The 25497-nt window shown below is 43.7% G+C and overlaps 1 protein-coding gene across 2 annotated transcripts; it reads right to left on the minus strand.

Annotated features, from left to right (window-relative positions):
* Positions 1-1208: 1208 nt before the first annotated feature.
* LOC116220290 (dysbindin-like) lies at positions 1209-13059 on the minus strand. Of its 2 annotated transcripts, XM_031565990.2 has the most exons (5): positions 12905-13059; positions 12500-12776; positions 4154-4303; positions 3763-3906; positions 1209-3059 (listed from the first exon to the last, which is right to left on the minus strand). In XM_031565990.2, the coding sequence occupies exons 2-5, from the start codon at positions 12540-12542 to the stop codon at positions 2746-2748; spliced, it is 651 nt and encodes a 216-aa protein (XP_031421850.1). In that variant the 5' UTR covers positions 12543-12776; positions 12905-13059; the 3' UTR covers positions 1209-2745. The 2 variants fall into 2 exon arrangements, with proteins under 2 accessions (XP_031421850.1, XP_031421851.1); XM_031565991.2 differs by lacking the exon at positions 12500-12776 and having other exon boundaries at positions 12905-13058.
* Between the last annotated feature and the right edge of the window lie 12438 nt (positions 13060-25497).

The raw sequence follows: 25497 nt of genomic DNA on the forward strand, positions 1-25497 counted from the left end.
TCTGACAGCAGACCTGTCATCAGCAACCAGAACCTTATGCACCTCTCCTGCTATTGTTTTCCATTCCCAGACCACCTACTGCATGTTAGTTGTTTGGGTGGTTTTATCAAGTCACACTTGACACTGGGGAGGAGTTTTAAGTGCTTGCTGAGTGAGTTTCTCAGCTTGTTTGCAATTTCTCAGAAAAGTGAATTAGGTCTGGTGAAATTCATGTAAACAGCATACGAACTGAAGAATGCAAAAAGAGTTACGAAAGAAATGTCTTCTTTGGTTGTTTTATCACACTGCAGATCTGATTAATCTATAACAGAGCTCTCGTAGTTTTTAGATCTTTTAGTGAATTTTAGCCCTCAATAGTGAAATGTTTTCCTGTCAAACCAGACACTATTCCAACTAAACTTGTATTTAAACTAAATATGATAGCCAAAAATATCCCCTGACCATCAGTGATCTTAGAAGGCAGCATTTTATTCTTCTTTACATTCATGTCATGTCATTTGCATGTCTAAATTCACTCTGTGATTTAAGGTAGGACTCATGCCTTCACAAGTTGCATTGGAAGCAGTCCTTCACACATCTAAATGCTGCTCATCTAAGTCCCATGGCATGGAAAGAGAAGAGGTTGTGAAGAAGAGTGTAGTATTATGACTGAGCTGATCTGATGGAGGTTAACGGTCCTACAGCTTTCTCTGATACTGTTCCTATGTAAAACTTGATAGCGTGTCAGCAGTATAGATACTAACTATGATTGTACAGTCAGCCCTATAAAAGTTGGGCCCGTTTGTGGTTCCCCTCCCTGCATTGTGTCCCTCCCTTCACATAATCATAGTTGGTACTTATGAATCATAAAAAAAGAGGTGTGAGAATATTAACTGCTGTATGTGAGACTGGCAATTAGTTTGTTCTTTATTTGTTTAAACACTGGCACATACATCAAAAAGGTCATGAACTTTGTATGTATGCTGGCCAGAATACTTTATATTCATGTTGTAAGTAAGTTCTATGGGTGTTTAACATATCTGAAAATAGGTGACCTGTTATCTATAGCTCATTCAAAGGATTTTTTTTTGTTGCTTAAATACAAGGTATTAGGTCAGAAACCATCCAACAGTAGAGCAAATCTAGCCCAGGTCAGCGCGATATCTAGTCTGCTGCTTTGGATGTGTTGGTGTCATAGGAGAAAAAGGATTTTCAATGAGGAGTTCAGGTCACATACCAAAGTGAAGTCTCTTTTATTAATACACGCCTAAAATGAAGACAGTTGCACACATAGGATATGTACGTATGGAAATATGGCAGATGGTGAGGTGGGAAGCTTACAACTGTGTTTTGCCTCACAGACACACCATACACACAGAGAGCTTTTTTGGAAACACACACACAAACACCAACACTTACACAGCTTCACATCCAGGCACACATTCACTTACAAAGACATGGCAATACAAAAACTGTTTTATAACAGTAGGTATAGGCTTGACCACTGGAATAGGAATATTATACACTACCTCCCTGCTCTTCATAAAGGCGACATGCTTCACACGAAGCACCTAAACACCACACAGAAAACTATTTTCTTTCGGGCGAAAATGCTTACACTATGGCATGCATTCACAACTAATGTTATTCAGATCCATGCTCGTCAAATTGCCCCACACATATAATACCGTAGAAAGAGGTCTCTTGAGAGTGTGAAGTCATTTTGCACAAAAGACCTTAAGTCATGGCGCCGTGATCCCACATGTGTTTTACTTAAGCTACTCGAACCAAAAGGACTCGCCATGCCTGACGACTCATGGCTTGGAGTCCTAGGGAGCATATATAATGATTCAATGCAAATGTAAGTAAATACATGGGATATGTAAATGTGTCTCGTCACAGTCAGCACTGTGAGGCTGAGAAACCAAATAAAACAGGAAGCACACACTGATGGGATTTGAGCTCTTCCAAGGAGATAGCTATCCCTATAGCTGAGACGGTGCTTGGCTTGGTGCCTCCGTTCTTGCAGGCTCATCCCTGCCCTTTCGCTCAGAGAACTGGCTCACGTCCTTCTGTTCCCCTGCCTTCGTCCTGAGCTCAGTTTCTGTGGTCGGTAAGTCATGAGAAAAAGGTTACAGAGGGCATACCAGACAAAATGCTCTCCTTGACAATAAACATCCTCGTCCCATGTGTCAAGTCATAGCATAGCAAGCATAGTTCCTGTTTATGGTCAAACAATGTCTCGTTGTGCTAATAGAAAGGTATTGAGAAACAAGAAAGAATTATTGTTTTTAATTTTGTCAGCGGTCAATCTGGCATTCTGTCTGTTTGTTTTGCAGTTACACTACATTGATGTAATTGAATGAGGACTGAGTGATGAGTTGAATTGAAGATAATGAACTCCGCCAGACATAGCAGTCATTTATCACTGGTGGTTTGTAATGTACTAGATAGTTACAGCTGGGGAGAGGAGAAAGATATGAAAGGACACCTGAGGTAAGACACCACAAAAATGTTTAATTAGATGGAAATTGCCAAGGGTGAATAATTTATGGCACTTGAAGGGAATTATTATTTGGGTGTGTCTGAAAAATACTCTGTGCCATTTCAAAGGCTGAGCTTGTAGTTTCCCTGAAGTGGCTTGCAAGGGGCAATGCTGTTCGTGAGAGACAAAGGGAAAGAAGCTAACGAGAATCACACGTAACAATCTCACACTTGTATGACTGTGGTTGATCTTGCTCCAACCGTCAAACCTACAATAGACTGCTACGAGGACCGAGCAGGCAAATCCTCATTCTCTTCCTCTTCCCCCTCCTCTTCCTCCTCCTTTCCGGATGACGTGGAGGAGAAGAGGAATGTGTCAACTTGCACCTCTTCCTCGTCTGATTGGATGACAGGAGTGTCTGCCCCACCCTCACTTGTGTCTAGGCTGTCTGGATCAGTAGAGCCCGTAGACCCGGATGACCCTCGGTTCTTAGAACCAGGGCGGCGCCTGATTGATCCCTGAGGGCCCACTCCGTCCTTGTAGACCAACTCATTCTCGTTCTCATCTTCATCTTCATCATCTTCGTCGTACACCTCTGGCAAACACAGAAACACACAGAACCCATACACTACTGAACTCATAAACAACTGGCTTGGATGTGATAGTATATTAAATATATATTTAGTGAAAAAACTGTTTTGCTTAATATTGCACTGCATGTGACATTCAAAGGGGGGGGAGCTGAAACCTGTAATAACTGTAACACGTATGGGACAGAGGAGCTACACTAAAAGGCATTTTGTTTACCAGACAACCAGCTCTCATTCCTCCCCCACATTTAGTCTAATGTTGATGTCGCTTTATAGATACAAATTGTAGACCGGACTGGTGAGCATTCCGCAATTGGATTATTTGCTGATCTATTGCTTGCTTTCCTTTATTAATATACTGTAGTAATACAGCTGGCATGTTTTACAAAGTTTGCAGTCCCATGAAGCATGCCGGGCTACGCCCACCTATTGCTCCTAGCTTAGTTTTCATAAGTGTATGTGTAAGGTCGTCTGGTGTCAAGTGTATGTGTAAGGTCATCTGGTATTAGTTGAAAATGATCTTTTTATCCTAAATCACAATGTGCTATAGCTGGGTATTACCACAGGTGTATATTGAAGTGGTGACTCAACCCATAACAATCTTAGCACAAGCTAAAATACCTGTTGTAGTCACAATGTTATTTTAGACACCACGCACAGGATTATTATGTCGCAACTACTTAGGCTCGAGCACTGTCTGTACGATACCTGGTAGGGGCGAGGCCGGAGGGCCTGTGTCACTCCCTGAGTTGAGGAACACGTCCAGGGCTTCATGGTCTGAGATGTCCATCAGGTCCATCTGCTCCAGCAGGTCCACATTCACCTCCATAGATGAGATGCTCCCCATAGGAGCTGTGGTTTAGAAATCATATGGCATACAGAGTCATGTTCTGTGGTTGGTTTGCATACAGAATCATGTTCTGTGGTTGGTTTACATACAGGATCATGTTCTGTGGTTGGCATGCATGTTGCAGTCTCAAGTCATTTCGAACAACATTTCGAACATTTGTGTTGTTTACACATACACATCTATGACTGTTTGTGTGTGTGCGTGTGTGTGTGTGTGTGTGCGTTCTGTTAGAGGCGGACTGAAACTGACGTTTCCTGTTGTCGATCTGGAGGTGCGATGTGGCCAGGTAGACATCCACATCGTGCTGGAGGACCTCCTCAAAGAAGCGTTGCCTCTCCCTCAACTTCAGGTGCTGGGCGGTGTCCATGTCAGGAACCCTCTGGGTGTGCTCTGACTCCGCTGAACACCAGAAAAAAGGCAGGCCAATGGACAGTCAAGTGATTAATACATTTCTCACACACCGCTTAGTATAAAGACAAATATATTTTTTCATACCCCTTTAAACAGAACATAATGTTTCTTTATATATATATATATATATATATATATATATGCATGTATGCTATGCAATTATGTATGTCTGCTCATTTTATTCTGTTACTTGCACACAACCCTCATCCTTTGCCATGCGTGCCCTCTTATACCTCTTTTATGTATTGCTGTTTTCTTTTAGTACTTCACTGAGAATGCATCTCTTTAAAACATGCTAACAACATGAATTTTCCAGTGCTTTCTCTCTCACACTCGCTAACACATACCGAAATTCAATTGCACAAACATGCACCTATTCTTCACAAGCACGCCCCCCACACACAGGCACAAACTCTAGAGCATGGATAGGCCTACGTATGTAAACACGTACACAAACACACAAGCATACTCTGCTGAGAAAGGTCATCCTTTACCTAGTGGTGGGCAGCAGTAGCAGAAGCCGTAACTAGAGGTGGGGGTTTGATTTATAAAATGCACTTGGCCGTGCTGCTCAGACTCAAAGAACAGTAAGCACTAAAGAGCAGAAATCAATAAGGAGTGCCCAGGAGAAGAGAGCCTGACAGAAGCTACCAGGGGGGTAGTTGAGTGTGTGTGTGTGTGTGGGTGGGTGGGTGTGTGAGTGGGTGAGTGTGTGTGTGTGTGTGTGTGTGTGTGTGGGGGGGTCTAGTGGAAAAGGTTATTGAGTTTAGTAAGGGTGAGATGCATTGAGGACTGGACAGGGCTGGGTTACTGTTGGTTGGTATTCAAGGAATGGGAGGCCTGTGGCTACAGTGTGAGAGATGCTCAGAGGGATGATGGGACAATAGCGAGCCTTTAGCCGGCTGACAGCAAGACATAAAGACATGGGGGGCGAGACAAATAGAAACACACAGGAAGAAATTAAGTCCTTTTGAAATCCATGCTTAAAGTCATGGTCAACCTGTATACAATTTGAATCAATTGATTTTTTTTTCAATCCTCCATCAGTGTGAATGTTTTGTCCATACTGAGCGCTCCATCTCTGACTGCCCTCTGTGCTTGTCTGATCCTCCCAGCACTGAGCTCGGCTTGTGCAACTGCTTCATGTCCTTCCCACTGCATTAACCACATTAGCCCACAAGATAATGTGGCGGGTTCTGCCATGAATGTCTTTGGGCACATGTCTGCGTGGGTGTGCATGCGTGTAGGTCTCTTTCTCTGAAAGTGTGGGGTTCTGTGTGTCACTTTGTCTGTGTTGTCTTATGCGTGAATGTATGTAAATGTGTGTGTGTGCCCATTTCTGTTTGTGTGTGTGTGAGTGAGTCATTGTGCTTGTGTGTGTATCTGTGTGTGTGTGTGTGTGTGTGTGTGTGTGTGTGTGTGTGTGTGAGTGTGTGAGTGTGTGTGTGTGTGTGTGTGTGTGCCAGTGTGACACAGCAGCATTGCTCATTATGATTCATGCCCCTCTTCCATCCTCGCACCCAATAGCAGACCAGGCATTGCTCCAGAGCCACAGCACAGGGCACAGCTCAGCCATCCAAGGGTATGCACACACAGCGCTCCATTCAGTGTTACGCAACCAAACACACGTGCATTACACACTATCTGTGCAGCCGCCATGTAAGGGTGGAGATGCACAAGACAGCCACTGCTTCCCACCTGGAACAGTCAGTGACAGCCTTGAGGCGCTCTGTCTAATTCTGAAAGCCTTCGTGTCAATCATCCGAAATCACATGTGATGGAGACTAGGCTGTCAGAGGTGCCAGCTCAACTCTCTGTCATTCAATCACCTCTGTTTCTGGACCTACACATTTCGTAACTCGTGTCGTGAAGCACGTGGAAATTTACCATAATTACATGCTGCTGACTGGCTTGTAATGACGTTCTATAACGCCATAACGTCTTCAGTGCTTCCTGTAACGAGATGCCAGATCCCGTTTGGTAAACACGGGACGCCATTATGCCATCTCAACATTGGAATTCTCTGTAGGGTGGTAAACTAGTGGGTGCAGGATCACTGTGGTTGCATTGGATACACCATGAATAATGTGGTTACATGAATCATTACAATAATAAGGTTAGTGTTGTGTGTACAAAGGTGCTAGAACTGCTAGACGTGCAATAATAAACCTCAAACCGTTTGAGGCTTGGGGCAGAGAGGGTGCTGCACAATCCCTGCGTCATGTACAGAGAGCCCTGCCACCATCCCAAAAGAAGAAGCAAGCCTGGGCAGTGATGGTCATGGGGGGATGCCATGCTGGGGGAAGACAGTGACGATGATTCAAAAGCACAGCTTACATAAAAACCTCACTCTGCCCCATGGCCACAATGCCTCGCGTCCCTCTCACTGCAGAGAAAGGCACAACCCCCTTACACAATGGGCCTGTTTATTTAGGAAGTGCTTTTATGTGCCTTTAAAAGCAAACACAAAATAACATTGACAAAAAAGACATCTTTAGATGTCAGGTCACTGATTTTGGCTTCTGTCCTCTGGTAAAATAGCAACGATGTCATTAAACGAGTATATACTACATGACCAAATTCGGGAGAGTTTCTTTTTTGGCTGATGTTATAACTCGTTATAACTCCTTTGCCGCAGGGAAAATAAAATACTCCTTTCAGATTAGATAGAAGATTAGAAATGTTCAGCCCTCATAGTGTCTCAATATACATAAATAGTCTTTACAGAAGAAAATCATGCTGCTGCTTGTTATGAAGATCTTTGTCTCTGCTGCATTCATCGTATTTGTATAACAGGGACACCTCAGTGACTGTTCTCTCACGCGTACTGTTGTTTCACCACAGGAATGCCCATGTCCTGGTTCGTTGTGTGTGAGTAAGTTGTTTCTTTGCAGTGAAGCGGGGGTGGGAGGGAGGCTGGTGAAGTGAAGGAGAGGATGCCACTTCACTGCTGGCTTCCCTGTCCTGGAGCCATCTTTGTACCCACCTCACATGCCATCTTACGCAACCCCCAACAAGGCCCCCGCTTTCAGACAAACAGTTATACAATAGTCACTCAAATACATTATTACAGTTAATTTACACTAGTCACTAGTCACAACCGCTTTCTCTCTCTCTCTCTCTCTCTCTCTCTCTCTCTCTCTTTCTCTCCCTCGCCCTCTCCCTCTCCCTCTCTCTCTGTCTATCTGTTTTTTTATTTACACTACAGTCTTATAGGTGTTACTCTTGTACTTTAAGCCAGCTCCAGAGCAGTGACTGCCAATGCGACCTAATCCTTGATCATTCAAAACGCACTCCCGTCCATTAGTGAATTAGCACCACCCAAGGACCCTATCACAGTAGTATGTGCCCTGCCCTAATGCCCATAACACATACATCAGTCAGTGGGCTTAAGACCTCATAGGGTGCCGTGTTGTAGCTGTGTGGTGTTTGTGAGCGAGACGCCAGAGCGTAGGAGTTTGCTGTAGGAGTTAAGACCACGTAAGGAGCTTAAGGCGGGCAGATCTGATGGGCTCGGAGTCCATGACCTCCTCCCCTTTAAGAGAACGCCAGCCACGGTGCCTTCCACGTCCCGCCTTAATTACCTCGCAGATATAACAGCCTTATATAACAGACCACTGATCCCTTTGTACCGGGGTTAGCTATTACAAGACCACCATGACAGAGGGTTTTAGGAGGAGCATGGGACAGAGAGCAGGGGAGAGTTCTGTGTGTGTGTGTGTGTGTGTGTGTGTGTGTGTGTGTGTGTGTGTGTCCATCTGCTTGCGTGACACAACTGCTGGGCAGTAAGTCATTATGCAACTCAGGCTTGTGACCATCGCTGTGCGTTGTGTCTTTGCAATTTGTGATGAATGTGATTTGCTGAAAGGGCTTTGTCTGCCTGCCAGCTTCTGCCTAGGTGCAGGTGATATGACCGCATCATAATTATTTTTGGATTACTACAGAGAAAAACATGAAAATGATACGCCCTCAGTGCATCTACACATACATAAGTTAGTACACGCAGACAACAAATACATGTACATGATACAAATAAATGATGACGTGGATATTTTGTTCGTACATAATTACAGGGTAAATGACTAGGTGTACCAGACCTTGCCTGAAAGGAACTGTGCAATGACTACGCCTGTATTTGCCCTCTTTAAATGTGATCTCTCCCTGAGTCTTCTTTGGACTATTGCTGGTTTCAGGGTTGGGCGTGTGTCATGTTTCTCAGAACAGCTTTCCAGAAAACAGCCCCCAGGTTGATTGACATGTGGTCAATACTGTATCTGTCAGATGTAATGCCATTCCACTGGACAACCTTGTCCTGAGTGACATTCTGCTTTCTAGCCAGTGTATTTATGGTGTACTCTGCAAGGCATCTTAGAAAAAGCACAGGGGGGATGTACACCATTGCACCCTTAATACAGCTGTCTGATGCTTGAAAGCATTAGTAAGTATACTGCATACTATGCAGAACTATGTTCCAGCAAATAAATATGCACAGAATGTGCTAGAACTGTGCCTTCTTTTTAAAAAAACATGATTTGCCTTAGTGATAGTGACATAAAAATAAATGGCAAAAAAATCGGTTTCATTTCACTTCAGCATGTCTGCTAGCTGCTAACTTTCAATAGAATTTGAGCATTACTTACTGAGAGATTGCTGTGAAACACACATAAATCAATGGATAGCCCCTATAAGCCCAAATAAACAACACATAGAACTGACAAATATAAATGATAAGGGTAAATTAAGCCCTGGGGGGGAGGACTCACTTCCTGCTCGACTGAATAAGCACCTCAGGCCTGGGTGTTAACGCTATAGGTGGGTGAGTATGCAGCTCTTGCATGTGACTTGGCACTGACATGGGGGGGCGAAGGGAGGGGTTGGGGTGGAGGGAGCCTACAGTACTGTTCTATTGGATGAGGTCGCATGGGAGCGGTGATGCATTTAATAATATTTCCTCTGTTGTGATTTCCCATGTGAATTTTTTTTTTTTTAGCAGTCAACAAGAACAAACGGGGATGCATTACTCCTGAGTCATATTTCAACCGGCCCGGCCCCTTAAAGGAATGCAAGAGAATAATTTACTATAAAAACCCCAGCGTCTCCAGTGCAGTGACGGATGACTTTAGTGTTGGGCCATAATGGACTGCTGAGCCCCCTGCATTAAATTTATATTCCGCTAAAATGCATCAGGAGATTGAATACGCAGAAATAAAGAGGGACTCTTTCAAACAACGGCAGGATAACCCAAGTCATTCCTGTATTCATCGTCCTCCTTTATCTTCCCTTTCCTCTCCCTCATTCCCATCACACCCTAACCGCCTGCATTCAGGGATTAATCATAGAAGTCAGCGCATGATGATGGGGTTAGAGCATTTGTGTGTGTGTGTGTGTTCATAATGCGGCCAATGAAATCTGGTGAATCCGTTCTTCTAGTACGGTATTATTCTTCTATTATTATAGTGTATTCTTCTTCTGCTTTGCATCCATTTCTCTACTCTCCCTCTCATTCTCTTTCTCTGTCTTTTTTTCTTATCTTTGCTTGTCTGTTCGTGGCAGCATGTTTGACTTATGGGGGATGGATGCCTGGGGGGTGAAGAACAAGCTGCAGCATCAGCATCAGCATGTCTGTGGAGGTGATGAAGTGTTATGGTCACCATAGAAAGCAGATCAACATAATGTCCTTTCATCCTCAGAAAAATAAGTGGCCTCCCCTTTGAAGAGACTGCTAAGGAAAGATTATTTTTGTAGATACTGCCGCGTGTGTATGTCTTTGTCTGTGCAGTACATCTCTCTCTCTCTCCTCTCTTTCTTTAAGTCTTGATCACTCTCTCTCTCTCTCTCTCTTTCCCTCTGTGTGTGTGTATCTGTGTAAGAAAAGAGTAAGAGTTTTCCTGAAGCTCTAGGTTTCCCACTCCCTTTTAAGCCAACATCCACCTGCACAGACATTTAGACACAGACAGTGTATGACGGCAGAGCGAGCTCCATAAGTTCTCAGCACAATAAAGATCAGTATCCTGTGGGATCCTTCAAATAACCTCCCTACAAATCACCGTTAGCCTTATCACATTCACAGCTGGGGCTCTGACCAAACAACAGGGCATCTTCTATAGGTGTGTGTCACTGCCGCCACATTTCCCTCAATTTCCCTCCTATGAACCCCTTCACCTCTCCATCTCTCCCTCTCCATCTCTCCCTCTTTCCATTTCCCTCTTTCCATTTCCCTCTCCATCTTTCCGGTCCTCTTGGGACTGAGGTCATATCCCAGTAAATGAGATCACCTCCCATTTAAAAGTAGTGTGAGAGCTCATCCACGCCCCCTCGTCAAGCCCCACAGCCTGTATCTGGGATTCAGTCAAGGGCATGTCCAGCAGACCTTTAGCTCAGCACAGACCACCACAGTGCTCACCACACTAATTATGCAGAGGTGATTTTCTGGAGGCCGAATCCCTTGGTGTCTAACCACTATCGCTCAATATCAGGATAGTAATTCTCCACATCTGAAATATTAATAATAAGTGATCCTGTATGCAGAGACGCTGTGCTCTTTCCCTTTCATTTGGCGTAGCACAACTCTGGTGTATAATACTAATAATGCATATTGTAAAAGACTGCAGATTTTTTTTTTTTAGCAAATGTGACCTTACAGCTGATGGATAGGATTTAATATCTGTTTGTTATATAAGTAATATCTTAAGCCATCGTTTGTCTTACTCCCACTCTGTGTCAGAGTATGGAGTTCTTTCCACCCTGAGCTAAATCCATACAGCATGCAGAAATGATGAGATGAATGCATAAATGGTCTCTGCCATATTGTCCCTGATATGTCGCCACACTGAATAATAAAATAACTTGCAGAAAATAACTGGCTCTGAGGAATCACTAAGTGCAACAAACGAACCAACAACAGTCATAGACGCACACAATTCTCTTTCACTGCCTGGAAACAGTCAAGGCACACTGAAATGGTGCATGCGTTGTCTGGGATTATTGGTGACAGGTGCATAGTGATTTTTAACCGCCTGCTAAGAGGAGGGTGATGTGGTTCATAGGGGTATTGAACATTTGTCCCAGTTAAGGAGAGAATAGCTGCACAAACACTGTTGATCTCCCCAGCCCTTTTCTACTACTGTGTGCCGACCTGTAGAGCTGTTTTTCTGGGTATGTGGCTATATCTGGGTGTGTTGCTTGCCAACACCTTGCTTTTCTACCCCTCCTCTTCCCCACTCTTCCCCATCTCTTATTCTCTCTCCATCTCTCAGTCTCTCCGCGTGGAGTGTTTGTGACCAGATTACTTACGTAAGCAAACTGGGCCATGTGGCTTTGCCCATGTGTGTGCCCAGCATATCAAAACACGGTGAATATCAGGCAGAACAAGCTAAATGGAAACCAATGCTCCAGACAGATAAACACAAAGGCGGTGAAGGTTCAGTTTCTTCATCCCAGACTGACAATCACTGACCCTGGATCAGCTCTGCCGTAGAGTCAGTTGCGGTCTTAGCAGGCTGAAAACTAAACTACTCTGAGCGAGAGCAGGGTTGTGTGATGAGTACATTGCCACAGTTGTACTTCAGTCCTCCTCTTAATTAAAGGAGTGAGAGTGTTGTTCTGAGTTTGCTGCTGCACTTCACTGGGTAAAGGTCTTTAAGAACAGCATGTTTATTTTTAACCACGTATAGAGAAAATGAGAGTGAGAGAGCCATCCCCTTACAAGACGGCGTTAATGAGCGTTAATTATGGCTCGGACCACGCAGACAATGCTGAGAGGCGGAATGAGAAGCACCTTATGTCTCAGTTCTATTATTGACTTACTCTCTACTGTGAGTAGATTTTTTTTTCTAAGTGAACAATCTGTTTGTCCAGCTTTGTTTAACAAGATAGAAAGCTCAAAGGGTTATGTGTTTCTCTTAAACAGGATATACTGACTCTAACAAATAAATATAGCCTCCAAGACATTAATTAAAAACAACTCAGCTAACTTTTAAAGAGATCACAAAAAGCAGATGACCAACAAAGAAGGACAACACTGCAAGCGGGGATTCACTTTGAAGCCATGGCTATGGATGGCTATTCAGGTTGCAGTATAGTAACTTAGTCAAGTGTCTCCAGCTCATTATGTTAGTGCATGCACATCAAAATCCCCTGTCCTATCCTGGAGTAGGAGGTGAAATAACATGCTTTGGTACTCACATGACAGGCGTTTGCCGTGGTTCGGTGCTGCAGTGCCTGACATGGCTTATTGATAATGGCACCTGCTAGAGCTTGGGTTTCCCTGAGTCTATATGTGTGTGTGTGTGTATGTGTATGTGTATGTGTATGTGTGTGTGTATGTGTATGTGTGTGTGTGTGTGTGTGTGTGTGTGTGTGTGTGTGTCTATGGGGAGGTCTTCCCCTCCTGTGCCTTGCAGACACCAGACATCTTTCTCCTCTGGCCCTGCAGCCACAAGCCTGGGACCTCTGAGACTGCCTGGGAGTATCAAGAAAAGAACCTGGGCTCAGAAGTTTAGTCTTTTTAGTCTCTCGCAAGGATGCATAACACACGACACACCAACACAAACAACATACTCGCACACAAACATGCTTATCATCTCTTACCCCAACAGCCCAAGAGGAGTCCTTTGTGTGTACTGTCTGCTGCCGGCCCCTGCTCTCTCTTGCTTGCACACGCAGTAGCAGCAGCAGCAGCTTAGGGATGCAGGATGGAGAGGAGGTTACGGCGGTCTGGCCCGTACCAACTGGACAGCAACAGGGGGAGGAGCTGAGAGTCGCTGAGGGAGGTGGAAGAACCCTTTACATAATAAGGAGGACGACTCTAAGCTCTAAGCTAAGAGCAATGTGAAGTCTGTTGTTCCCGCTCCCATTTTCTGGACTTCACGGGACATTAATTTAAAGAGACAGAGTGCATGCACAACACTATGAAGGGCGAGGGAATCAGCCAGAGCCTACAGGGATAAAAATCAGGCGCAGTTATCCCCCCCTCCCCCCACCCTCCCCCCACCCTCTCCCCCTCCCCTCCATCTCTCTGTCTCTCTATCTCTCCTTGATTGTTTAGGTTGGTAAGATTGTGCATGTAAAAAGTATGTGAATCATTGCTAACTGTGTATTAAAAAACTTGCAAAAACATGACTAATACATACATGTGTATGCAAACACACAAAACACACACACAGTGTGACAGTTGACAGTTGCTCTCATGGACATACAGTGAGCAAGTCATAACTCATTTTCTCTGTGTGTGTGTGTGTGTGTGTGTGTGTCATAGAGAAACTGATTCAGACATGCCTGAAATCTGTTCCCTGAGCTGCCACATGTCCTTGCTCTGCCTGCTCATCAAATGCCACAAGCACAGAACACCCACTGGGATCACATCCGGTAAGTTAGAGAAACCCAGCAGAGAGAGAGAGACCTGATGACCTGTGACCTGATGACCTGATACACCTATGACCTGATAAAATCAATGTATTCAGGAAGTAAGTGCGCAATAAAGATTGGAAGCAAAAGAACAAAATTCCTCTCCCGTGTGGGGTAAGACAAGGCTGCCCAACCCTATTTAACATTTGTATAAACAAATTGGCAAGAATCATAGAAAAATCAACAGCACCTGGTGTCACCCTACACGACTCGGAAACCAAACTCCTGCTCTATGCCGATGACCTGGTTCTGCTGTCACCCACTGAACAGGGATTACAGCAAAAGCTGGATCTGCTAGAGCAGTACTGCCAGACCTGGGTCCTGGCAGTAAACCTAAACAAAACTAAAATAATGATATTCGAAAAAAGATCCAGATCTCAGATACAAAAACGCAACTTTACAATAGGGCCACACTCAATTGAACACACAAATAACTACAGATATTTAGGCTTAATACTCAACTCAAATGGAAAGTTCAATCTTGCAGTAAATGATTTGAGAGAAAAAGCACGCAGGGTGACAAATTCCTGTAGAAATTCCAGTCTGAATCTGGCTCAAACTTTTCGAATCAGTAATTGAGCCAATTGCCCTTTATGGCAGTGAGGTGTGGGGTCCACTTACAAATCAGGATTTCAACAAATGGGAAAAACATGCAATTGAGACCTTGCATGCCGAGTTCTGCAAAAGCATTTTAAAAGTTCACAGATGTGCCATACACAATGCCTGCAGGGCAGAATTAGGCCAATATCCATTGATTACAAAAATACAGAAAAGGTATAAAATTCTGGAAACAGTTTTTCTCAATTGCTTACACACATTTTTTGAAAGCATGCCTCATTTTCTCAAAACTCTAAACATAAATCCCCAAACCACTCACACAAAATGCAAAACCCTTTATATCTCCTGCAAAATGCTACTTTGCTTTCAAAACAATGTTATGTCACCTCAAAATGGTATTTTGTTTTCAAATGACAAACACAGACCATTATATGAGTAGACATTTCTAAGCATCGATTGAACAATGATGTGCTCAATGGAAAACACTACTATGAAATGGGAAAACACCAGTATGAAGGCCTTATCAGGAGCATTATGCCTTTTCATGTTCAGTGTTACTGTACGCTTTCTCCTGTTGTAAAATATTGTAACTGTATAATGTTTTAACTCAAATATAAAACAACACACAAATATACAAAACAACAAAAATGTTTCTTTATTTTTTCAAATTTGTGCACAGAACAAACAATAGGAAATAGACCAGTACAGTCAACAAAAAAAAGAAAGAAAAATGTAAAATAAAAAAGGATAAAAAATTAGGCTTCATCCTGTCTTTTGTTCCTGTCTGGCCACAGGACCTTGTTGACATCACAGGCTATATTCTCTCTGGCCAAGCAGCGGGGGAAGTATCGCCTGGTATGGCGAATCCAGCCCTGGAATGCCTCTGGGGCTATATCGCCACATGCCTCCTCCATGTATCAATGGGATCTGCGCTTGAGGATTGAATTTGCCAGATAAACTTCATCTGAAAAACCTCTATGCTGAAAAAAACTCCTCTATTGCATTCAGAAAGGGAGAGTATGGTGGGAGGGAAAGTGCCAAGAACTGTGGGTGGTTGATGAACCAGGTGCGCACCAGAGCAACTTATGTTGTCCCAGATAACAACGTACCTGGGCTGCTCTGCATCATCTGGCATTACAATGTTGTGGAGTGTGTCCAAGAATGTGAGGAGACGGGCAGTGTTGTAGGGGCCAAGGATAGAGTGGTGATTGGAGGATGCCGTGGTGATTGATGGCAGCACACAGAGTTATATTCCCTCCCCGCTGGCCAGGGACACTGACAATGGCACGTTGGCCGATAATATTTCTGCCCAGACGCCTTGTTTTACACAGGTTAAAACTATATCTATATAGATGAATTTATGCACCTCTTCAGTTGTCTCTAGCTCAAGAACTCTCTGAAACAAACATGACAATATTGTATCAGAAATAGACCTACACATTGTTGTGAAACACTTGAAAATAACATTGGATTTGGATTACAATACAGTAGAGTAATGTGTCAGTGCTGATAGGACGCAATCAGTTGTGAGAATATATAGGACTTACCTGCACATAGTCATGGCGTAGTTGTTTAACACTGTCTGAGTTTCTTTCGAATGGCACCCGGTAGACCTGCTTCATTCTAAGCTCGTTCCGCCTTAAAACACGGTCCACTGTAGCTAGGCTCACTGTGTCAATGTTTTGAAACATGGCCTGGTCATCAGTTATGGCACTTTTTATTTGTTTTATTGTTACGTAAGGCATTATTTGCCAGAAACATGTTTACTATTGCAGTCTCCTGTTCCGCTGTAAACAAACGCTCCGTCCCACCACGCTGGGGTAATCTTTCAGTTCTGCAAAATATACAAATACAGTACAATGTAAAATACTATACAGTAAATACAAGAACACTATGCTCCTGATAAGGCATTCAAACTAGTGTTTTCCTGTCATAGTAGTGTTTCTTACCTATTCTCTCTTCTGAACGTCCGGATGATGGATGCAACTGAGAAGCGGCTTATATTAGGTTGCAACCTCTGGCCAGCCTCCTGCATGGTTAAACCATGGTTGAGGACATGGTCAATCACAGTGGCCCGAATCTCATCGGAGATAACAGCCCTCCTTCTTACTCTCACTCGTCCTCTTCTTCCTCATCCTCTTCCTCATCCTCTTCTTCCTCCTCCTCATCCTCCTCCTCATCCTCGTACTCTTACCCTCACTCCTCTGCCTCTCTGGTCTCCTCTAACTTCCATGTTGTCATCCATTGTTCTCCAAATCAGGAGCTCACCTGCGGCCCTTATTTCTAAACAGAAATTATACTTTAGCACCCTATTTGACCCCGATCAGAGACAAAAATCTGAGAACCACGTTAACAAAGTACAGTCTCCTGGCTGCCCAAGGAAAACAGACTATGCCTCGATTGCGAACAAGGAGCATTAGAGACAGAGCTTCACTTCCTGACACAGTGCACACAATATGAGGACATTAGACAAAACTATTTTAAAAAGATTGGTGAGGTCCTCCCTGAGTTCCTGCTGGCGAGCAGTGAGGAGAGGCTTCCATACCTCACTGGAGAAAATGAGGAATGCCTCATCCTCGCTGCACAATATGTGACTTCCTGCCATAAACGGAGGGACAGCCCATACATAATTAAATTCATGTATGTTCATGTCTGTTGTTGTTGTTATAGGCCGTAAGGTGAACACTGTTTTCGTTTCAACCCGCTCCACAGTCGCGCATCTACACAATCTTTAGCTCATAAAAAAGATTGAGTCGTGCTTAGCTACCAAAAAAAAGTTCGTCGCTGACTTTCCAGTCAATTTTTGGTGCGTCTATGTTTTATGCCGAACTAGTTTCATCAGAGCGCACAAGGATCTTGGTCGCGAGTGCTGGCACTTTTCGACACGTGATCATGCTACACCAATAAGGTAGCTGCTTTTTGTCAACAGCGTTGCAAGATGGCGTCCACCATGCCTTCATCGAGCAGTACGGAAGACGAAGAAAATACACCGGAATGTCTTAATAAATCAAAAAACAAACATTGTTTTATGCATATTACTTCAGTCAAGCACGAAGAGGTATATTATTTCACCACTACACGATGGAATACATACAGGACAAGCCTACAAACGTGGCTCGGCTCTGGAGGTGCAGTACCACAAAGGCTGTTATAATCAGTACACCAGGTTTTTGACGAGGCCTGAAAAACCAGAGAAAGAACAGTAAGTTATTTATTAAATTGCATTTCAAGGAGCTACTAACTTAACATTATATAAGTAAACATTCAATCTGCATTCTGTTGTATGTGCACACAATCACAACCCTAATTCATTTATATGTGTTCTAGGAATGAGCCCACGTTTGATGTCAGCTATAAGTTATTCTGTGAGAGGATCATTCGCCAAAGGCTGCTTGTCAACCAAGAGGTGCAGAGAATGGGCCAGCTGAGGAAGGCCTTCATTGAACTGGTGAAAGCAAATGAAGGTCTTGAAGCTTCAAACTACAGGTAACTGCAATGCATTTTTCTCTCAAGTCTTATTATTTGTCATGTGCAAGTCTAGCTTTACACAACATGTGTGTGACAGGCCTGAGAAACTGTTTTTAAGTCTTGCTGTTTGCACAGACATGTACCACTTGGCAACAAAGAGAAGGTGTGTGTGTGTGTGTGTGTGTGTGTGTGGTGTGTGTGTGGTGTGTGTGTGGTGTGTATGTGGTGTGTGTGTGTGTGTGTGTGTGTGTGTGTGTGTGTGTGTGTGTGTGTGTGGTGAGGTTTGTGACGTTGTGTGCCTTTCTTGGGCATCTTTGGTGTTAAATGTGCTGTATGGCAGATAGGTTCTAGCCTGTAATGTCTTGTACCACCTCCACCACTCTCTGCTTTTCATGATACTCCTGTGACTCTTAATTGTCACTGTTTTGTTGTGTTGCAGACAGGATATGTTGAAGAAGAGGCTGACTCGTGATTTCCCCCATCAGTATCAAAAACCTAGAACGGTCATGTATAGAGCTGATGCAGGGTCACAACGCATGCAAATCTTTGGCCCGGATCAGAGGACCCCAACCCAATGGAAAAAGTTTCTCTCAGAAGGAACAAATACCGAATTCCTGTATGTTGTATGGAAAAATGCAGACCTTACAATAGTGGGCAAAAACCTCTGCTTGCACATACAAATCAATGTCACTGTGTGACTGTTAAGGAGGGTGTACAGTCTGTTTGTGTTGTTGAAGACCTGCAGTGTGATCATGAAGAATGTGACACAAGGGTGTTTTTACATGCACAACATGCTGCACGGGAGCATAAAGCTGTCATTATCAAGAGCTCTGACACTGATGTGGCAGTCATTGCTGTAAGTGTGCAGACAGATTTGCCATGCAGTTTATATGTTTTCACAGGGACTGGCAACAGGACACGTATCATTGACATTACCAAGGTTGTCATCAGCTCTCGGAACCAGTGTGTGTTCAGCCTTGATCGGAATTCACACATTCTCTGGGTGTGACTCCACATTGTGTGTGTTCAGGATACGGAATGCTTGAGGAAAGAAGCTCCTTCTCAGTCTCTCTGTTCTGGTCTTGTAGCAGCAGAGATGTTTGCCTGACCTCAGTGTTTAGAAAAGTCCATGGTCAGGATGTTAGGAGTCTTTTACAATACTTTGGGCCCTGGTACGTAGTCTTCTCTTGTAGGTCTGTAGGGAGAGGTGCTCTGATGATGCGGTACTGCTGTCACAGGCTGTACAGTTCCCATACCAAGTGATGATGCTGTCAGGACACACAGCTGATGGGTGCTGATGCTCTGAACTTCCTCAGCTGACGTAGGAAGTACAGTCTTTGCCTTGATTTCTTCAGTGTGTGCTGGGTGTTCACAGTCCATGTTAGATCGTCAGTAAGGTGTATTCCCAGGTATGTCAAACTTGATCTAAATGACTTAACATAAGCATAACATTATCGTATATTTGCCTCATTGTTCTTCTTGGACGCGGCTATGTATACAGCACTATTTAGAATCCATTTAGCCCACTTTTGAGGATGTTCGGGTGTTTTCCTCTTGATCGGTAACGTTGAATCTAACCACGGGAGCCGCCATCTTGCCATTCTGTTGACAAAAAGCAGCTACCTCATTGGTGTAGCATGATCACGTGTCGAAAAGTGCCAGCACTCGCGACCAAGATCCTTGTGCGCTCTGAAGAAACTAGTTCGGCATAAAACATAAACGCACCAAAAATTGACTGGAAAGTCAGCGACGAACTTTTTTTTGGTAGCTAAGCACGACTCTTTCTTTTTTATGAACTAAATATTGTGTAGATGCACGCCTGTGGAGCGGGATTCGATTTCTAAAGGACTTTTCGTGGTTCACCTTGCGGCCTATTAATCCCTTGATGATGATTATTATGTATTTGTATTATTGTTCTCACTTCTCCTTTTCCCCTTCTGATGTGACTTGTGTATAGATATGTATTGTTTATATAATCATTTATTATATATCCAACCCAAATGCTTTGGCAATACTGTAGAACGTTATGGTCATGCCAAAAAAGCTTCTTTTGAATTTGAATTGAGAGAGAGAGAGAGAGAGAGAGAGAGAGAGAGAGAGAGAGATTTGACTTATCTTACAGTAAACCTTATCTAAATGCACTTCTACGAACATGCCATAACTACAGGGACCACCTTCAAAGTCTTATCTGAATAATCTTGTCAAGATTTCCAATGAAACCCAATGACTATAGTGACTGGAACTGCAAAAAAGGGTGTCTGGCATTTTAGAGGCCAGACAGAGACACATCAGTCGAGAGACAGAGAGAGAGAGAGAGAGAGAGAGAGAGAGAGAGAGAGAGAGAGAGAGAGGGAGAAGGAGAGAGGGATAGAGGGATAGAGATATGAGAAGCAGTTAAATGTAATTATCCTCTTAGACAGCAGGCATTAGGAGAATGACAGGAGGATCAATCACATCACCCGCAGTGTGGCCATCAAACCCTCAAACCCAGAGAGACAGTGAGAGAGAGAAAGAAAAAGAGGGGGAAAGAGAGAGAGAGATAGTGATAAAGAGAGTGTAAGCGATGGGGGAATAAAGACAGAGAGAGGGAGAGATAGATAGTGAGAGAGAGAGACAGAGGGAGAGAGAGATAGTGAGAGGGAGAGAGACAGTAAGAGGGAGAGAGAGATAGTGAGAGAGAGAGAGAGAGAGGGAGAGAGAGATAGTGAGAGAGGGATAGAGATTAAGCAAACAGTCCTATGAATATTTCAGATGGTGTGCACTGCAGGTGTCTAAAGGCTCCAGGCAGTCACTCTCGCTCCTGACCACTGCTCCCCTGGGGTGGTCAGAGAGCGAGAGGAATAACTATTACCATTAGTTCTCTGTCTGTCTGTGTGTGTGTGTGTGTGTGGCTGTGTGTGGCTGTGTGTGTGTGCACATGTGTGTGTGTGTGCACATGTGTGTGTGTGTGTGTGTGTGTGTGTGTGTGTGTGTGTGTGTGTGGCTGTGGCTGTATGTGTGTGTGTGGGTGTGTTTGTGTGACTGTGGCTGTGTGTGTGTGTGTGTGTGTGTGTGTGTGTGTGTGTGTGTGTGTGTGTGTGTGTGTGTGTGCGCGCACGTGTGTATCTGTGTCTGTGTGTGTGTGCGCACGTGTGTGTGTATTTATGTGTGTGTGTGTGTGTGTGAAGGGGAGAAACAAAGAGAGAGAAAGGGAGAGAAATGTGTATATACGTTTATCGGTGTGTGTGTGTGCGTGTGTGCGTGTGTGTGTGTGTGTGTGTGTGGCTGTGGCTGTGGCTGTGTGTGTGTGCGCACGTGTGTGTATCTGTGTCTCGCTGTGTGTGTGTATGTATGTGTGTGTGTGTGTGTGAAGGGGACAAACAGAGAGAGAGGGAGAGAGAGAAAGGGAGATAATTATGTATGTACGTTTATCGGTGTGTGTGTGTGTGTGTGTGTGTGTGTGTGTGTGTTACTGTGAGGGAGAGAGAGTTTACATGTGAGCAAGATGTGTGAATGTGTGAAGGCACTTTATGAACCCATATCTGTCTATGTGTTTTTATGTGTGCAAGTACGCACCTTTAAATGTGCTCTGGCTGTGGGCCATCAGAAAGCGAAGGGGGGGGGGGGGGGGGGGTTCTGTACTTTTTTTATTAGGCATTAGCAGTAATGAAATGATGTGGCGACCAGCACTTCACCATTCAATGCGGAAGCCCGCAAGCACCTTCAAGTTTTTGAGGTCAACACAAGTATGTTATGACTCATATAATGCAAGATTAATTTTACATGTTTCGCTCGTAAAGGGTTTTAAATACACCAGCATGCAAAGTATCCCAAGTAAAGACCCAGAGAAAATGTCCCAGACACATTAAGTGATGATACATCATTGCTGCCCCCTTTTGGTTGCCTTGATACATGCCATAATATCTGGGCAGATGCCTTTCTGTCAATTTAAATTAGTAATGTTATTTAACAATTGTGTTAGATATGCTTTTTTGTTTTGGTCAAATATTTGCAGCATTCAGAATGATTTGATCCATGAGGTATCTTTGGCCATTGAAACAGTTATAAAAAGCCCCAGGAAGACAATAGGCCTACTCATTCATTTCAATCAAGAGAGTCCATGCCTATCTTCATTGATTTGACATTTAATGGTTGTCACAGTAAATAAACTCTGAGGCAAATATTTGTGACATGTTTACCTCTGACTTTTGTCTGAATGATGTATTTTACTGATGTTCAGTTTATATTTAATATCTCCATTAGCATGAAACAGCTGTAGTTGGGCCAACCACAGGGACTTTAATACACAGCTAATTGAAAACAGGGAATAACCACCATATGGAAAGGCGATTAAACAGCTAAATGATATTTATATTTACAGGATATCTGATGGCTTCAGTCAGAAGTGGATTGTTTAAAAAGGGGGTCATTAAAACTGTCTATTTTGGTTAGTGGAACAGACACAATCTGCAGTGATATGTTTCAGGTATTTCCATGGCATGAGTCATGAGAGATAGTGTATGTTCAGCCTAATAGATGCATTATCTGTCATGAGTCAACATGTTCCATTTACTTTCCTCATTCAGCAAGCCAATGAAAGACGCTGCATAGGTTATTTATGATATTTAAGTCTCCATTTATGTACTTACGTGAGGCCCCCCATACTGTATTTGCCTGTCTGTGCATGTATCAGTGATGATGGCTTTGTTGTCCGTTGCTTTGGTGTCTTCACATCTGAATGGGTGGTAATAAAAAAGGGACTCAAATTCTCAGTTTGCTACGAGGCTCTGGGCTACTTGTTGCACAGAGTGCCGGTGGAACGCAATGTCTCAGTGTTGCCATCTAGTGGTGACAGAATGTCACATATTCCCATTCCTCTGTTCTCTCTGTGTTCAGGGAGTGTGTACTATGTGAATGTGTCAATGTATGTGTAAGTATATGTATGCGTGCTCACACTTTTGTCTGTGAGTGTGGGTGGTTGCGTGTGTGTGTGTGTGTGAGTGCGTGTGTGTGTGTGAGTCTGTGTGTGTGTGAGTGCGTGTGTGTGTGTGTGTGTGAGTCTGTGTGTGTGTCAGTATGACGTTTTTATCTGTGCTGGCTTCCTGACTGAAACTGTCAAATATCTGCAGAGTAGTGCTCTGAGTCATCTCTGTAGTAACACACACGCGCGCGCGCCCAAACACACACACACAAGCACACACACACACACACACAAACACACAAAGGCACACATACACACTCACATAACAGAGCACATGATGTGGTGATGACTGCCAGGAATAGACACTTTTACTAAGCCGCCACGGCATTGCCTTGACTGAAGGGGATTTGAACTGTGATAGACACATGAAGTTGGTGCTGGAGGGCTCGAGCTAAAGGCATACATTTCATAGTCCTGAGACACACAATCCAGACCCCACATTCAGTCAAATACAAGGCACGGAATCCTCGAGACATCACTCAGACTCTTTTGTTCAGTCTCAGGTCCAGACATATGTCATTTCTCATAACCGTCCTTACCATCAAACCTTCTTTTTACTGCATAGCAACCAGGTCGATTTTGAATGTGTGTGTTGGTATGTGTGTTTGTGTGTGTGTGTGTGGGTGTGTGGGTGTGTGTGTGTGTGTGTGTGTGTGTGTGTGTGTGTGTGTGTGTGTGTGTGTGTGTGTGTGTGTGTGTGTGTGTGTATGTGTGTGTATAGAATGCCCTTCTCTGAAAGTTTCTCTATTTTGTCTTGTTTGTGTTTCTACTCTAAGGCAGCACATCCTGGTGACTCAAAGTGAAAAGCACTCACGCAGGACTGCAGGAGTATCGCTTTGACAGAGCACTGACCTTGATATTCTCCTGTGAAAGATCATTGCCACAACACACACACAGACAGCCCCTCAGAGACACACACAAATACACAAGCATGCATCGGCGCACATGCACACACACACACACACAAACACACACACACTCATATGCATACAAATGCACAATAACCCAGACACATACACAAAAGCAGACTCTCTGACTCTCTAAGACTAACATATTGAAACACAGAAGACAGTCTTTCTCGTTTCTCCTTTTGACCCTTTTGTCTTGTTTTGTGTTTGTAGTCTCATTTCTCCTCTCACCGTCTGACCAAGATGGCGGCGCGTGAACAACGCGAGGCTCAGCGTCTACCCAGAATTTGCAAATTAGCAGTTTTTTCAGTACTTGTACTCTGTGCAATGACAATAAAGTTGAATCTAATCTAATCTAACCATGTTCCTCACTTCTCTCTCGCATGTCCTCAAGTAACACTCCTATGTACCCTCAAACTTCATTCAATTCAATTTTACTTACGTAGCATCAAAACAATAACATTGTCTCAAAAAACAATAACAAAACAATAACATTGTCGCTTCACAGAGCCCAGGGCCTTCTGACCTTCTCACCTACTTATTGCTTTACATGCTAAACGATGGCCATCCTTTCAATATTAGAAGAGCGTTTTAACCTAAGATGGTCTCTACAGATTTCCTTTCTTGCTCGTCAGGGTAGAGATTTTCATTCTTCAACCACATGCTCATGAAACAGAAGCTGTTTTGGATGCCATTCAAATGTAAAATGTCAAATATTTTATGTTCACTGTTAGCCACTGTCCACTTTCATTTCAAATGGCTCTGTGACAAAACTAAATATTGTAACGGGAAAGGTACAAAAGGTTTACAATGGCTTTATTTAGTATCTTTGAGTGCCTTAACAACAGTTCTGTTCAACATGCTGTTATAAAGCTCTACAGTAATTATGACTCACATGGCAATTAACCACTAAGTGGTCTTCTGGAGGTCTCAAAGGGAACTCGCTGAGCTATTCACACAGAAAGGAATGAATGGCCCACCAAATGATATCACAAACATTGCTTTGAACAATGCACATAGTCATTTTATGGTCTTGGTGAGCTCTATACAGATTGTGCAAAGCTATTTTCCATATTCTTGTGGTTGATGTTGCATGAAGGGGAGAGAGAGAGAGAGCAAAACAGAGGGAAAGAGGCAGAATGACCGCTAGACCCTTAAATCATCACCGGCCTCTCAGAGTGGCATGTGGAGTACGGCAGCATCAGCTCATCTGCTGAACTCGGCGAACTCCGCACCCACTCGTTCATTTCATTCCTCTCCGTGTCTCTCCGCAGGCATCTCCAGACTTATTCAGCCGGGCCCGCCGCGCGTCTGCTCGCATTGTGAGCTTTTATTAAGCGCAGACGGGACACGTTCCTTTTCAACCTTGTTGGAAGTCACACCATTACTTCAAATACAAACACCCACAGGAGAAGGCACAGTCTCTGACATTTCCTCTCTCTCTCTTTCTCTCTCTCCTCCCCTCTCTCATTTAGTCTTTGTGTGTGTGTTTGTGTGTGTGTGTTGTGAATGCAAGCCCAGCTATCTCCTAGCTCCTGTTGCTCATGACCTCCATGCTAACTGTATGTTTGTGTGTGTGTGTGTGTGTGTGTTTGTGTGGGGGGTGTGTGTGTGAGCGTGTGTCTGTGTGCTTGCTTGTCTGTCTGTCTACCTGTGCCTTTCATGAGGGTAGGTGTATGAAAGGATACAGTGTTCTTCAGGTGACCACCATCCTCTCAGGGGTGAGAAGGCCAAGGATAAATGGAGAAATAACAGACGGATGAGTTGAGCCATTTCTACGGAATAGGCTATATATTATATATTTTGACATGCTTTTCACAGCGACCTAATGCTATCTTTTTTTTTCTAAAAGATTGCATGCAGTATATGTGTAAAATACATGT

The sequence above is a fragment of the Clupea harengus genome, chromosome 4, assembly GCF_900700415.2.
Source record: "Clupea harengus chromosome 4, Ch_v2.0.2, whole genome shotgun sequence".
In the NCBI taxonomy this organism is placed as follows: domain Eukaryota; kingdom Metazoa; phylum Chordata; class Actinopteri; order Clupeiformes; family Clupeidae; genus Clupea; species Clupea harengus.

Bases quoted from the DNA above. Each gene is read 5' to 3' on its own strand.
- LOC116220290 (XM_031565990.2), bottom strand. From the start codon at position 12,542: ATGTCAGGCACTGCAGCACCGAACCACGGCAAACGCCTGTCAT. The intron at 4,304-12,499 runs GTGAGTACCAAA...TCTGGTGTTCAG, and splicing joins CCACGGCAAACGCCTGTCAT to CGGAGTCAGAGCACACCCAG. The intron at 3,907-4,153 runs GTCAGTTTCAGT...TCTAAACCACAG, and splicing joins CCAGATCGACAACAGGAAAC to CTCCTATGGGGAGCATCTCA.